Source organism: Eulemur rufifrons, chromosome 2 (assembly GCF_041146395.1).
Source record: "Eulemur rufifrons isolate Redbay chromosome 2, OSU_ERuf_1, whole genome shotgun sequence".
Classification (NCBI taxonomy): domain Eukaryota; kingdom Metazoa; phylum Chordata; class Mammalia; order Primates; family Lemuridae; genus Eulemur; species Eulemur rufifrons.
In genome coordinates this window covers 92,739,274-92,753,652 of record NC_090984.1, presented here as the reverse complement: position 1 = coordinate 92,753,652, position 14,379 = coordinate 92,739,274, and the positions used below count along the sequence as shown (strand labels likewise).

General features: G+C 41.2%; 2 protein-coding genes across 5 annotated transcripts in view; one reads left to right on the top strand and one right to left on the bottom strand.

The window, feature by feature from the left end:
• Positions 1-14,379, top strand: part of ESR2 (estrogen receptor 2) — a 196,949-nt gene that overhangs the window by 25,721 nt on the left and 156,849 nt on the right. The window lies entirely within an intron of this gene.
• Positions 1-14,379, bottom strand: part of MTHFD1 (methylenetetrahydrofolate dehydrogenase, cyclohydrolase and formyltetrahydrofolate synthetase 1) — a 60,814-nt gene that overhangs the window by 28,302 nt on the left and 18,133 nt on the right. For all 4 annotated transcript variants that reach the window (XM_069487433.1, XM_069487413.1, XM_069487443.1 and 1 more), the window contains exons 3-8: positions 9,020-9,079; positions 8,539-8,592; positions 7,475-7,611; positions 7,219-7,319; positions 4,762-4,898; positions 3,733-3,844 (exon numbers count right to left, since the gene is read on the bottom strand). In XM_069487433.1, the coding sequence (XP_069343534.1) occupies positions 3,733-3,844; positions 4,762-4,898; positions 7,219-7,319; positions 7,475-7,611; positions 8,539-8,592; positions 9,020-9,079 (601 nt within the window). The remainder of the gene's footprint in view (positions 1-3,732; positions 3,845-4,761; positions 4,899-7,218; positions 7,320-7,474; positions 7,612-8,538; positions 8,593-9,019; positions 9,080-14,379) is intronic.

Sequence of the window (14,379 nt, the reverse complement as noted above, 5' to 3'; positions counted from 1 at the left end):
TCACAAGATGCTTAAGTGGTTTTTCAGAAACTGGAGAATCTTTTTGTGGCCCCTCAGGTGGCAAATAAAATAGTAACGATTTTTTTATACTTAAAATCAGCTACCCAGTATATAATGAGCACCTTTTAAAATGTTAATTTGCCAAGGCCTACAAAAGGAATTTTTTGGGTGCACAAAGCTCCGACTGTGTCACAGCTGCCAGATACTGTTTCTACAGCAACTGCTTGCATTTTGTAAGCTCCATGTGTGAGCTGGAGGAACAATTCAACACCCAATTCCAAAGACGAGCAGCTACTTAAATGTATGCTAAAAGGCAAAGAATATAATTACATTCCCCTTAAAAGGATGCAAGAACAACTACAAATCTTACCAGCAAAGAATAGCTATTCAAGAGAATAAAACCCAATGATGCATCATTGCTCACTCACACAAAGAACATCCTACACTTGGCTTCAGTGCACTTCCAGGAGGGGCTGGGGCACAGGCCTAGATCTTGAAACAATAAACGCCCGAGGAAGGATCCGGTAGAATCCCAGTCACATCATTACTTCCCTCTGATGGGATCTCCAAAACTGAGAGGAAGCTTCAAGACAGACCCGAAAAGCCAGAATTACAAGGCCTAGAATCAGTTCTTATACAGTTAGTTCCTCAGCCCCTGTGAGCTTCATATTCATCTGAAGTCCAAAAAATGCAGAGAAGGATTTAACACTACCTGTCTCACAAGCTTGCTGAGAACCAAATGAGAAAACGTGCATGTTCTTGAAATTGAAAAAGCATTCTCCAAACACCAGGGTTTCTCTTCGCACCTTAGATATATATTTTTTACATCTCCTAGAAGGACCTAGTGAACACAACTTGGTGGCATAGTTTCAGGTTTCTAGAAGATTATGAAGCAGCAAACGATGTGCAGAACATTTCCTCTCATAACCCCTAAAGTTGTTTCAAAATGCCAAGGAAATAGAGTTATGAGTTTGCCCTTTGGGCAGGTTTCAACAGTCTAACACTGAAGCTAGCTTAAAATACCCCTTGCATCTTTCTATGTGTTAATGTTAGTCGTTTTAGTTTCTCCACCTTAGGAGACACACATCAATCCCTCCACGACTAACTGAATGCTGCCCTGGCTGAGCTGTTTTGCTCCTAAGCCAAATACCATCAGGGCTGACTTGAGTGCCCAGTGACGCACATCCAGTGTTTCATAGATAGTGTGGTCAGTGGAAAAAGCAACCATTTCTCAACCTAAGTATACAGCTTCAGTAACCAGCAAACATTTTGGTCATATACGCCCAACCCTAGAATTTCCCTTCCATTGGGAAATTACATGTACAAAGTTCAACTTAAGATCCAGCTGAGCCTTGACTCCTTCACGTCTAATTTGGGGACACCTGATAATAGAGGTCAGTATAGAGGCCACTATACTGGATGGGTTGAGACTGGACTGGGATAAGGTGGGAAATCTGTACCCTCTTTTTAACTCTTCCAATTAAAGCTCTATTCATCCAGCCTTTCTCAAATTATGTTTAGTAAGCCAAACAGGAAGAATACTTCCACATTCCTCTGGCCAATACTTTCGGCTCTCCACAAGAATCTTAAAAAATATTCTTTTTGGAAAAAAAAAAAAAAAGGCACACACACACCCCTTAATTCATTCTTAATTTGGCAAGTAACTTATGATATCCCTGAGCAGACCATACAAACAACTTAAATAATCAAAATATGGAACAAGAAGTGGTCCAGTTGTGGAATATGTTGTTTCTAAAATGAACGTTTACAAAGAATACACTTTAAGTCCATCAGCCCCTCATTGGTCTGCAACTCAGTGATTCTGCCATCTTTGGAGAACAATAATATCCAGACTTATTTATATTTATACGCCTATATGCCCAGGATCAGTAAAAACACTGTTGACCAGTATGGAAGTTCCTGCTTTGGTTTTGTTCATAGTTTACCATCTACGTGAGCCGTCAATGAGATCAGGATGGTAAGTTTCACATTCAAGTTGACATTTCCCAACCATCTACAAGACTCCAGATCCCCATCCAGGTTTTTCTTCTCCGTCTCTCATATAATCCAAAAAATGCCAAAAGCAGAAATGATACAGAAGATGCAAGGTTTTAAACAGAATGAGCTTGAATGTCATATTGCAAGTATTCAAAGTGAGGAGTTGTAGGAGAGCAATTTCATTATCGCCCATTAGATAATTATACTACAAGAAAATGAGTGATCAATTATGAGCTACTGTCTTAAAAGCACGATAGGGAGAGTGGGAGGGAGGTTAAAAATGGTAAAGGCTTGACAGTGACTAATGTTCCTGGCAGCTCACTGTCTACATCTCAAACTTGAGATAGGAAGAGAGAAAAAAGATTATTCTTGCAATAACAAGAATTCAACAACTCAACAGATATGAATGCCAATAGTCAGAAGGCAGAATGCTGGACATGGCACCGCAGAGACCACACTGCCTGTGAGGAGCTGACTGTCTAGCCAGGCGGGCACAGGACACCAAACAAGAGACACATGTGATAAAACAAATACCAAGTTCTATGGGAGAGGAGAGAGGAAGAGAAGGATTTTCAGGAGGAGAGATCACCCCTGGTTAAGGAGAAATCAAACAGGGTTTGGAAGGAGCAACAGACATCACAGACCAAGAGGAAATGGGGAGGAAGCGGTAGAAAATGAAGTTCGCAGTTGAGCCTTCTTCAATTGTGTAGCCCAAGGCCTAGAGTGGTGCTTGATGCACCATAGTTGCTCAATTACAGATTGTTCCTTTCTTGAATCTATGAGCATGTATACAAATTTTGCTACATTGTTCTGTAGAACTTTATGTTTTAAAGAATGCCATGCTCCACTAAGGACAAACAAGGTATGTGCAGGCAAGGGAAAGCAGTCCAGTTTAAGACAGGTATTCACAAAGTGCCAGCGAGATAAAAGGCCGCAAAGGTTGCTGAAGCTTGTGTGAGGCTAAGGAGTCTAGCAAGTGATGTGGGAGGAAGAGGTTCAGGTCTGCGCTAGAGGTGAACACGGCAAGCGAGGTGTGTGATGGGCGATGGATTTGGGTGGGAGCAGCTGGAGGTGGGGACACCTGCAGTCCAATCCAGCTAAGAAGGCAACACTCAGTGGTGACACTGAGAACAAAGAAGAGAAGAAACAATTCATAATATTTAAAAACTGACTCAATATAGGGACTAATTGGAAGGGGAACTAAAAGGTTTCAGACCTGTGGAAGGAAGAATGGTGATATCAACTGAAAGATGGGAGTGGGGAGTAACTCAGGGATGAGGATGCCAAGCACAGTTTTGAATGTGATTAAAAGGCTGAAATTTGTCCTCTCTGCCTAGAAAAAAACCCAGGTCAAATATCTTCTTTGTAAAGCCCTCCTAGAGAACTCTGAGCAGAATGAGTCCCTCTTCTGGACTCTCACGGTGTACTGCAAGGATTACACTATATTTTAATTCTGTCCACCACCTTTGCTAAAATAAAGGGCAATTTCTACAAAGATAAAGTGATGTCTCCCTCCCACCCCCTCTCCCACTTTCTCCCTGGACAAAGTCATCTTGGGAGCTGCACAGCACAGTGATTAAAGTCACAGGCTCTGACACCAGAGCCTCTAAATGTTAGTACTTCAAGCATAAAATGAGATGAGAGGCTCCCTCTCAGACTTCATGTGATGACCTAGACATCATCCTCAACTTGGCCCTCTCCCAGAAACCACTTGCCTCCTGTAGCAACACCCACCTGGGACATAATTGATCCCACAGTCGATGACTATTGCCCCAGGTTTGATCCACTCTCCTTTCACCATTTCAGGCTGACCAGTTGCAACCACCAGGATGTCACCTTTATTTACCTATGTAAGGGGGATTCAAACATCAGAAGTTAAGAATGAAACACACATCAAAAAAATCTAGAAGTAGAAAGGACACCCCTGAGCTTCGTATTAAATTTTTAATTATCGTCAGCTATCTCATAGGCTTTTGGGTCAAGGCCTCAAATGCAAGACATTTCTGACAGCCCTTCACATGCTGAGCTCGTTCCTACACACACCAGAAATCCCCTTCTCTAGGCATTTTACCAAAGGGGAAATTGATGAGAACCCGCAGGGCAGAAGGGAGCATGGGCTTGGAGCTGCAGACCTAGGACTATGTCCCTGGATGATATAACATCTGGAGACTGCTCCCTCTCCTCCACCTTGCAGAGCATTGCTTGGGAGGATTAAAAGAGAAGGTACCAGGCCTCTCCTGCTCTCTCCTTACATTTAAGAGACTGCATTGTCAATAGGCACATGTACGTGTGAGCATTCTTCAATTCAGGAATCTGATGCAGGGGTCTAGAGCAAGCTGCTATGCTTGATGTCATGGAACCACTGTGACATCCTCCTCCAGAGCACCTCTGACTCTAAGGCCACCACTGTCACATCCATGACATCTGGGTCAATCTGAGTGGCTATACTACTAATCTCTGTCTACACGAGGCAGACTGGGATAAAAAGTACACAGAGCAAATTCTGTATAAACTTGAGCAAATTTTAAATTTGAATTTGTTTCTTCATCTTGTATTAATAACATGAGATGAGAATTGCAAAATTGTTATAAATGGGGTTAAATGAGATAATGAGGGTAAAGTACATGGCAGTGTCTGGACCTTAAATGTTAGCTATACCCATTGTGTGAAGAGAACACCCCACTACACATGCACATTCATGTACATACACACACATACACACACACACAGAGAACACCTTCAACTCTACTCTGGACCTCCTACCTCCTCGCCCAGATTGGCAGTCTTGGAGTGGCAGGTGGTCACTGTGGCATTGTTCCACAGAAGCAAGTCATGCATTGGGGCTCCCACTATTTTACTGCGCCCAACCACTACAGCGTGCCTTCCAGCGATCTGCACCCCTGAAAAAAAAGCCAGCATGCATCAGAGTTGGGGGAAAGAAGCTGCCCTCCTTTGCATGCCACCTAAATGGGAAAATTCAGAACCAGCATACAAAAACAGGTTCTTAGCATCAAACAGAAACTTTCCTAAAAACATTTCTTTTTTGGCAATAATATTCTCAACTCTAGGGTTTCAGCTATAAATTGGGATTTGTACATGTGTCCTTCTTACTGTGGGTTTTTGAGAGCAGCTTAAGCCAAGATCCATTCATTGAGTCATAGGGGAGTGGGAAGAAAAACCTACACTCAAAGAAAAAAGAAACCCTGACATACAGCTAAACAGCCATATGGAGGAAGACATCAGATTAAATTACATGGGCAAAACAGTTGAAACCAATAGGGTGTATGTAACTGGGTGAAGAGAAGTGCAGGAAATTAGATTAGTATCAGTAATTCTTTCCAACTTTGGTGAGTTTATTTATGCAGTTCCTCATCCACATTTCTTTTTGGCTTCAGGCCTGAACCGTAGGGTTATTTGCAGAGAAGTGATAAAGGGGAAATTTAACTGCAGTAAGGAGCTTTCTTTCTGCTTACTCAGCATCCATTCTTCTGGCAATATACCAATGCTCTTTTCAGGACTGATTCACACTCTACTCATTGGAGATGGCTGGGGTGAACACCCAATAGTGGACCAGTGACCATATTTCATCCCTTGGCTGATAAGATCTATGGCTGGTTTTTGTTTTGTTTTGATTTTTTAGCTACAGGGTCTCTCTGTCACCCAGGCTGGAGTGCAATGGTACAACATAGCTCATTGCAACCTCAGATTCCTGGCCTTCAGCGATCCTCCCCTTTGAGCCTTCCAAAATGCTGGAATTACAGGCATCAGCCACTGTACCTGGCCCTCCTGTGACTATTAGGCACAAGGATAGAACAAAGCTGAAGCCGGAGCTGCTGGGGGCCACCAGGTGGAGCCAGTGAGCTGTCGCCCACACAGAAGAAAGCAGAGAAGTGTTGAAGATGCCAGCGGAGCTTCTCTGCACAGTGAAGACTGAAGGCAGTGGACCTTTATTTCTTGCATAAAATCAATTTTATCAGAAAAAGATAAGCTCTTATATGTTAATATCATGAACACCTAGAAGTAAAGACTGCAAAGTGTAAAGTGTTTCAAAGGTCACTTTCTGTACTTTTTAGGATTCAGTGAAAGACTTGAAGCTACATCAGGGCAAATGACAGTGTCACTGTCAACAAGAGGAAGTAGGAGGCCTGCAGCGGCTATAGCTTACGGGATTTCTTTTTTTTTTTTTTTTTTGAGACAGAGTCTCACTTTGTTCCCCAGGCTAAAGTGAGTGCCGTGGCGTCAGCCTAGCTCACAGCAACCTCAAACTCCTGGGCTCAAGTGATCCTCCTGCCTCAGCCTCCCAAGTAGCTGGGACTACAGGCATGCGCCACCATGCCCGGCTAATTTTTTCTATATATATATTTAGTTGTCCATATAATTTTTTTCTATTTTTAGTAGAGACGGGGTCTCGCTCTTGCTCAGGCTGGTCTCGAACTCCTGACCTTGAGCGATCCACCCGCCTCGGCCTCCCAGAGTGCTAGAATTACAGGCGTGAGCCACCGCGCCCGGCCGGGATTTCTTTTTAAATCAAGTTGTGATACGTTCTTTGCTAAACATGCTGAAGAATATAAATGTAGCTGTAGGAGTGAACTGTAACAGCCCTCCAAGGCTTATAGCTTGACCTTTTCTTGCCAACCACAGAAAACTTTCATTTATGCTGGCCAAAACTTTCCACTTAAAACTTCCGACCTACTTCTTTGTAAGACCCACTTCCCTTGTAAAAAATAACCTCTGCTAAAAGTATTCATAATGAAATCAAAATAGCAAGGTGCTAACTAGTGACGGGATGATATGGCCAACTGTTCAGGAGATCCATTTCTAGCCATCTGTCGAGTCCTAGAACTACTGTGGAGACTCGGTGCCCATTTCAGGAGTGGGAACTTTTCACTGTTTACCCTTTTAAATGATCTGAATTCTTATTACCATATAGGTTATTTTTTCACAAAAAAATAACCCAAGTTCAAATCTTGGTTCTGCTGTCTCTTGGACAAGTTACAAGTGTCTGTCTGAGCTTGTTTTCTTAGCTGTTGAACAATAATGATACCTACTTCACAGGGTTGTTGAGAAAAGTAAGAGAATTTAGGTGAAGACTTTAACAGACAGGCCCCTCAGCCAATCAAGTCCATTTTTTATGGCCCGGTGTCCCTCCTCTATCCCTCCCCCTGTCAAGCCCCGGCTCCAGGAAATGGTGCTTTCTTGTTGTTTGGTGTGTATTTTTACCTGTCTCTTTGATGAGTTCCAAGCATCCTTTAGGCGTACAAGGAATGAAACAGTCATTTAGATCACCTCTAGCAAGTTTCCCAGCATTGATACTAGTCAATCTAAAACAATCAAAGTGATGAAAATTAAGAAGGAAATAAAGGTAATTAGGTGTCTTTATTCTCTAGAAGCAAAAATGGTGTGTTCCCAAAATAGAAATATATTATTGTGTAAATGGAATCATCCAATGTGATATAGGAAGCTGAACCACACTCACCCATCCACATCCTTTTCAGGTGCGATAGCATTGATCACTGCTTCAGTGTTAATAGCATTCTCTGAATCTAAAGGTAACTGCAGTAGGAATCCATGTACAGTAGAGTCTTCATTCAAAGATCTAATGTGCTTTAACACCTAAAAGTAATACCACATATAATTTGTATATCACAGAGAAATCAAGAGGGGAGAACACACTTTCTAAGGCAAAAATCAGGTTGTCTCATTTTCCCCCAACAGTTTATTATAGTCCTCTCAGAATGTACCTCCCCCTGGGATCTGAGATCACCCGTACTTTAACGCAGACTGTATCCCCCAGGTGTCTGGTAAGAAATCCATCAAATAAAGAGCTAAGAACTATAATAACCTGTTACTACAATAGTTATACCCATCTTACAATCATCCAAACCAAGAAACGGAGCAGCAATATCCAATAATCTTTCTGTAATAAAGAATGTGTTTATAGTGTAATTATGTTCTATTACTTATGCCCTATAATACGATGGCAGCTATTAAATCCTTGCAGTGTGGCTGGTGCAACTGAGAAAATGAATTTTTAATTTTATCTTTTTAAATGAAATTCAAATAGCTTCATGGGTCTTGTGGCCACCAAACTGGATAGTACAGCGATAGAACATTTCCATGACCTCAGAAAGTTTCTTTTTCCTCTTTTCCCTTTGCAGTTAACCCGCCTACCTATGAGCAACCATAGTTCTGACTTTAATCACCAGTGATTTGTTCTGCCTGTTCTTGAACATCATATAAAGGGAATGCATATTTGTTTTTTAAAATGCAGATAATTGTAGGCCGAGGATCAGTTTTAATGAACATCACAGGTGATCTGGAAGCATATGGTACTATAGTCACACTGTGAGCACCAAATGTTCATAGGTACTGCACCATGTACTCTGTATTTAAGGATTTTCTGGAGGGAGAGTCTGTAAAGCAAGAACCCAAAGGTCTTGCATAAGCTAAATGTGTCAGTCCCCAAAGTTCCACTAAACCAAAACCCAGAGGAAAAAGCACTTCAGCCGCCCTCCTAACAATCAGTCCCTAACAGCTCACCTCAGATTCTGTGGCCGTTCTTGGTAATTTAATGTGAGTGGCTTTGATCCCAACCTGCAAAATGAACATCAGAAACAGGTAAATGACAAGAGAACTTGAGATATGGGCCCATTTCTTTTACAGATATGACGAAAACAAACCAAGAGGTGTTAGTCATCCTTTCTCACTTATATGAAGAGTTAGTCCCTCACTTCAACCCATTCACCAATCACTTGTTAATTGCCACCACTGCACTTTCAGCAATTTGTCTCCTAGTCCTGCTCTTTGGGAAGGGAAAAAAATTATTGATGAGAAAACAAAAATTCAATGTCAGGCCAGAGGCTGTGGTCTAACTCATCCATTTCTGACTTACAAATAGATACACTAATGCCTGCTGTGGGTGACCAGAGTTTTTATGGGGAGGAGCACAAAGGGCAAGGGGTGAGACAGGACCCGGTGGCGGTGGGGGAGGTGGTGGTGGCACTGCTGTGCTAGGCATTACCTCTTCAGCAGCCTTCAGCTTCACATTTATATAAAGATTGGAATCATCTCTCTCGCCAACCTAGAATAATAAATACATGCAAATCAGACGATTAGAGAAAGGCGAAGTGTACAGAAAAGCTTCCACAGTTTTAGTTTTAATAAAAGGAATGTTTAATCATGCGACTCTTGTTGCAGAGAACTTTCACAGGAGAACAAGGAGCCTGTGGGGGCAGGATGGAGATGTGAACACAGGTGCCATTGCAGCCCCTCCCCGAAACAAGGCCCACCTGATTCCCACTGCAACCGCCAAAAGAAGAGAAAAGGCAGAGGCTAACTGCCTGTGTGCTGGAAACTAAGCAAGGGTGCTGCAGGCCTATGAGAAACACATGGGATATCTGCCGACATATGAGAACAACAGAGCAGAGGGTTGAGAAACCGTGTTGGGCAAGAAAAACACCTGAGAAGCAGGAGAACCCAGAGGGCACATTCTGTACCCTCTCCTGCCATCACCCCACCAGGGGCAGTGGCAATCTCTCAAGCCCAGCCGCACAGAGAAGAGAAACCAGGGCAGATGAGCGAGGCAAAGGGCAATCTGCTGCCCGCAAGGCAGAGGGGAAGGTACAGGGCAGAATCCAAATCCTTTGAACCACTACTTCTATGTTCCCTGTGTTCCTTTAATCACAAACAGATTTACAGTTTTTCATTAAAACCATTTATCTGTAAAACTTCATTTTATGAATATTTTTCCATGTTCTAGGGGTTGACATTTCTCGTTTTCAAAGTTGCAATACGTGGCAGTAAGTTTGGTTTCTCCCAAAATTGCAGAGAATATTGCAGAGGGAAATGTGGCAGGTCCCCCGATATCAAAGATAACTGAAGCGTGACTCCTTTTAACAGGACCACGGCAAAGAAGGGAGCCTGCCTCTGAAACAGAGTATTTCTAGACCTTGTCATGCTGACGCTGTTACTGGACACCTCACTCATATCTCAGGGAATCTTAGCTTCAGTTGTCCCTTATACAGATAGTTCCCAGTTTTGTAGTGCTAATTTAAATTTCAAGAGCCAAGAGTGGCTGGGTGAGGTGGCTCATGCCTGTAATCCTAGCACTCTGAGAGGCTTAGGCGGGAGGATTGCTTGAGATCTGGAGTTCGAGATCAGCCTGAGCAAGGGCGAGATCCCGTCTCTACTAAAAAATGGAAAAAATTAGCCAGGAGTGGTGGTGTGCACTTGCAGTCTCAGCTCCTCAGGAGGCTGAGGCAGGAGGCTGAGGCAGGAGGCTGAGGCAGAAGGATTGCTTGAGCCCAGGAGTTTGAGGTTGCTGTGAGCTAGGCTAACGCCACAGCACTCTAGTCCAGGCAACAGAGCAAGACTGTCTCAAAAAAAAAAAAAGAAAAAAGCCAAGGGTTCTTTGAGGGGAATTTGATTTTCTTTTTAATGGTATAGTCATACCTAAGTATATCAGTTGCTTCCCTTGGGGATGTCCCTAGAATGTTAGTGCCTTTCCTGTTTCCCCTTTGGTCATTTTCTATATATGTCCTTTGCCCTTACTACCCAACATTCACTAAATCGGTTGCCAGATTTGATGCACACTGGAATTTTTAAGTCAGAGTAAAAAAGGAGGTAGTTCTAAATATGAAAGTATTATTTTTAACATTTCATTCACATTTGTACCTACAATTAGTTATTTAGACTTAACTTTGCCGTTTTATTGCTTACTGCCAGTCTTTTTTTGAGACACGGTCTCACTCTGTCACCCAGGCTAGAGTGCAGTGGTGTCCTATCTCACTGCAACCTCAAACTCCTGGCCTCAAACGATCCTCCCACCTTGGCCTCCAAAGTGATATAATTACAGGCATAAACCACCATGCCCAGCCTACCAGTCCTTTCTAAGCTACAAGTTCTCTGGTTTACAGTTTACTGTCATTCATCTCTCAGGCTGGTGAAATGCAACTATAAAGTCACTTTTCCAGGAAAGCTATGTGGGCATTTTTCTAAGCCTATGTGTATATGAAGATATTTTTCTGCCGTCCCCTTGCACTTGAAGGACCTTGGCTGATTTGGAATGATAGCATTTTCCTTCAGAGATGTCATCTTTGGTATCTAGTGTTATAGAAGTCTGAAGTCTTTTGTTGTTATTGTTCTTTTATATTAACTGTTTTCTGCTTGAATACTTCTTTAGGAATTTTCCTAAAACTCCAAAACTGCCACCAGTTGCAAAAAGAAAACTTAATAGTTATAAAAGAACTTTAAGAAGCCAAATCAAATAATCACTCTTAGTTTGGGCATTTCATAGAGAAAATAGTTATACATCATTGAAAGACTAGATGCAAAAAGAACGTTTAAAGATTCTTATTGGGTACAATGAACACTATTCTGGTGATGGGCACACGAAAAGTCCCGACTGAAGCATTATACAAGGTATCCATGTAACAAAAACATTCATACTCCCTTAATATTTTGAAATAAAAAATATTGAAATCTTAAAAAAGAAAACCAAAAAACAACCGGTAGCAGTCAAATGGGTGGGTGGAAGACTGGTTTCCCAGAACAATTCTTAGTCCCATTACAGTTTATCAAGAAGATGACTTAAGCATTTTATCAGGAATGCTGATTTCTTCCTTGTGGGTAGTTATCCATTACATCATCGAAAAAAGGTCCTATTACCCAGAGGGCACATTCCGTACCCTCCCCTGCAGGAGGAGAACAGGTTAGGGACAATTTTTTTTACACCAGGAATCAGCAAATTATTTCTGCAAAAGGCCAGACAGTATATATTTCTGGCCTTGTGGGCCACATACCCTGCCACAGCTGCTGCTGCTGTCATGTCCTTGGCAGCATTTGGACATGGGCCACAGTTTACCAATCCCTGTTTTACTCTGTACGACATCTTGGGCATTGGTCTACCCACTAATTTTCTTTCTGTTTCAGGGAACTTTTGTAGATATTCAAGCCAGCTGAGTTTATTAATTTTATTATTTCTGTCCATGTGTTCTGTGTGTTTTGTAAGGACTGAATGAACTACTTGTCACCCGTAAAGCATTCTGAATAGTTCCTAGGACGAAGCAAGTGTTAGCTGCTATATTATTAATAATTAAAGTATTTTATGTGCTAAGAAGATAGAAATATAGCCTCCTTGGTATTTCTTAAAATGAAAAGTCTTAATTTCCTATAAATACCAGTTACTTGGGAAAGTATCCATCTATTTTTATGGAAAAAAAATTCCAACTTTTAAGTATATACTTGGGCCAGATCATGAACAATTAGAAATATATATAAATCATTTAAACTATCATGGACACTCTTTATAAGTAGTACAGGTAAACCGTACCTAATCTGGAAATGCAAAATCTGAAACGCTCCAAAATCTGAAATATTTTGAGTGCTGACATGATGCCACAAGTAGAAAATTCCACACCTGACCTCATGGGATGGGTCATGTGATTATCATGTGATAGTCAAAACTTTGTTTCATGTACAAAAGTAAATAAAATATTGTATAAAATTACCTTCAGGATATGTGTGGTATATACGAAACATAAGTGAATTTCATGTTTAGACTTTGGTCCCATCCTCAAGATATCTCATTATGTATACGCAAATGGTCCAAAATCCAAAAATATCCAAAATCTGAAACACTTCTGGTCCTATGCATTTCGGAGACGGGATACTCAACCTGTACTGTCATTCCTTCTATAAAGGATAGGGAGTCTATATAGCTTGATGGACTGTGATCAGACTTGCATTTTAACAAGAGCTGTCATTGTGGTCAAGAGGAAAGACAGGAGGTATTTAGATAGAAGCCTAAAATCGGTGAGGAGGTGACCATTGTGGCCCCAGGGGTGGATGCACTAGGAATCAGGAGGAATAACCCCTAAGGGAGTGAGGGAAAGATGATCCCAGGCTTCTGGCTTGGATGTGAGGGAAGATGGTGGTGCCTACCCCAGGGTGGAAAAGTTAAGAGGTCAGACAGAGAGATGCAGTTACAACATGTTATGTAAGCCTTGCATCACAGGTGTTGACTCTGGTGCTAAAGTACAAAATTAATAGAGCCTACCACTGTTTAGTCAGCAAGGACATAGGAGATCAGTTGTAGAACAGTGTTTATATAATAAAAACATTTGTAATCAATAATTTTGAAAAACAAAGTTAGAATCAATTTTAAAAGCAGGGGGAAAAAAAAAACCCCAACTTCCCAATATTGCTAAGAAAGGATATACTTCTTGCCTATGACATTTACTCTTTCTACAACAAACAATTCCCAAGAATAAACCAAGAAATAACCATTCTCCAAATGCACCAGTATACACCCACAACACACACCTTTGATTCTTAGTAATTTGTTCAAATGAAAGTTCTGAGTCTCCTGTTATCCAAATCAATACTTCAAACATTCATTCATACATTTATCTGCACAAATATTTGTGACATGCTTCCTACCAAGTTATTGAATGCCTCCTTACTGGATGAATCTGGAGCTCAGTGAAGAAACTCTAGATAATTAGAGAGTTAAATTTGGAAGTATTCCCTCAAGAAGCTATGGAACTGGGTGAGGTCACTTTGCAGAAGAATAAAATGCCGAAGAGATCTGAGGGGTGGGCTCTAAGACATTCAAATGGTTTAGGTTTCAGGGAGATTAGAAATAAGCAAAGGAGACTAGAGAAGGTGCTTTTTTGACGTGCAAGCTGAACTAGATGCATTTTTATACGGAACACCATTGTTTTTGTTTGTTTGTTTTGTAGAGACACAGTCTCATTATGTTGCTCAGGCAATGGTGTCATGGTAGCTCACTGCAAGCCCAAATTCCCGGTCTCAAGCAATCCTCTGCCTTACCCTCCCAAAGTGCTAGGATTACAGGAGTGAGCCACCACATCTAGTCAACCAAGTCAACCATCTTTACTTGAAAGAACTGACAAATGATGATTATCCAGGCTTCAGTATTTGGCAAATATTCTCAAAAATGAATAAAATGAACCTGGTGCTTCAAGGAAAACAAATAACTATATTTGTTGCCAATGATAAAGTTTCAGTTTAAGCAAAAATTAGAACTTTTTATCCACCCCTATGAGCTTGACAGCTTCTCAATACTTTAATAAGGCTTTTCTGATGAGCTCTTTGGTGATATTAACAATTGTGATTCTTTTTATATTGCATAATGAAATGTGTTAACATTTGGAAGATATGCATAATTCAGTGAACCATTATTTTCCAAATGAGGAATGAAGGATGTAACATTTTGATGTAACAAAGTATGCAAGTCTGAAAAGATATGACAAAGTATAAAGTTCACTGATACAGTTTCAGATTCTACATTGCAACTAATCTTTAAAAACTTCACTTACTGAGTACTAGTGCAGTATCAAAGAAAAATATCCACAATTA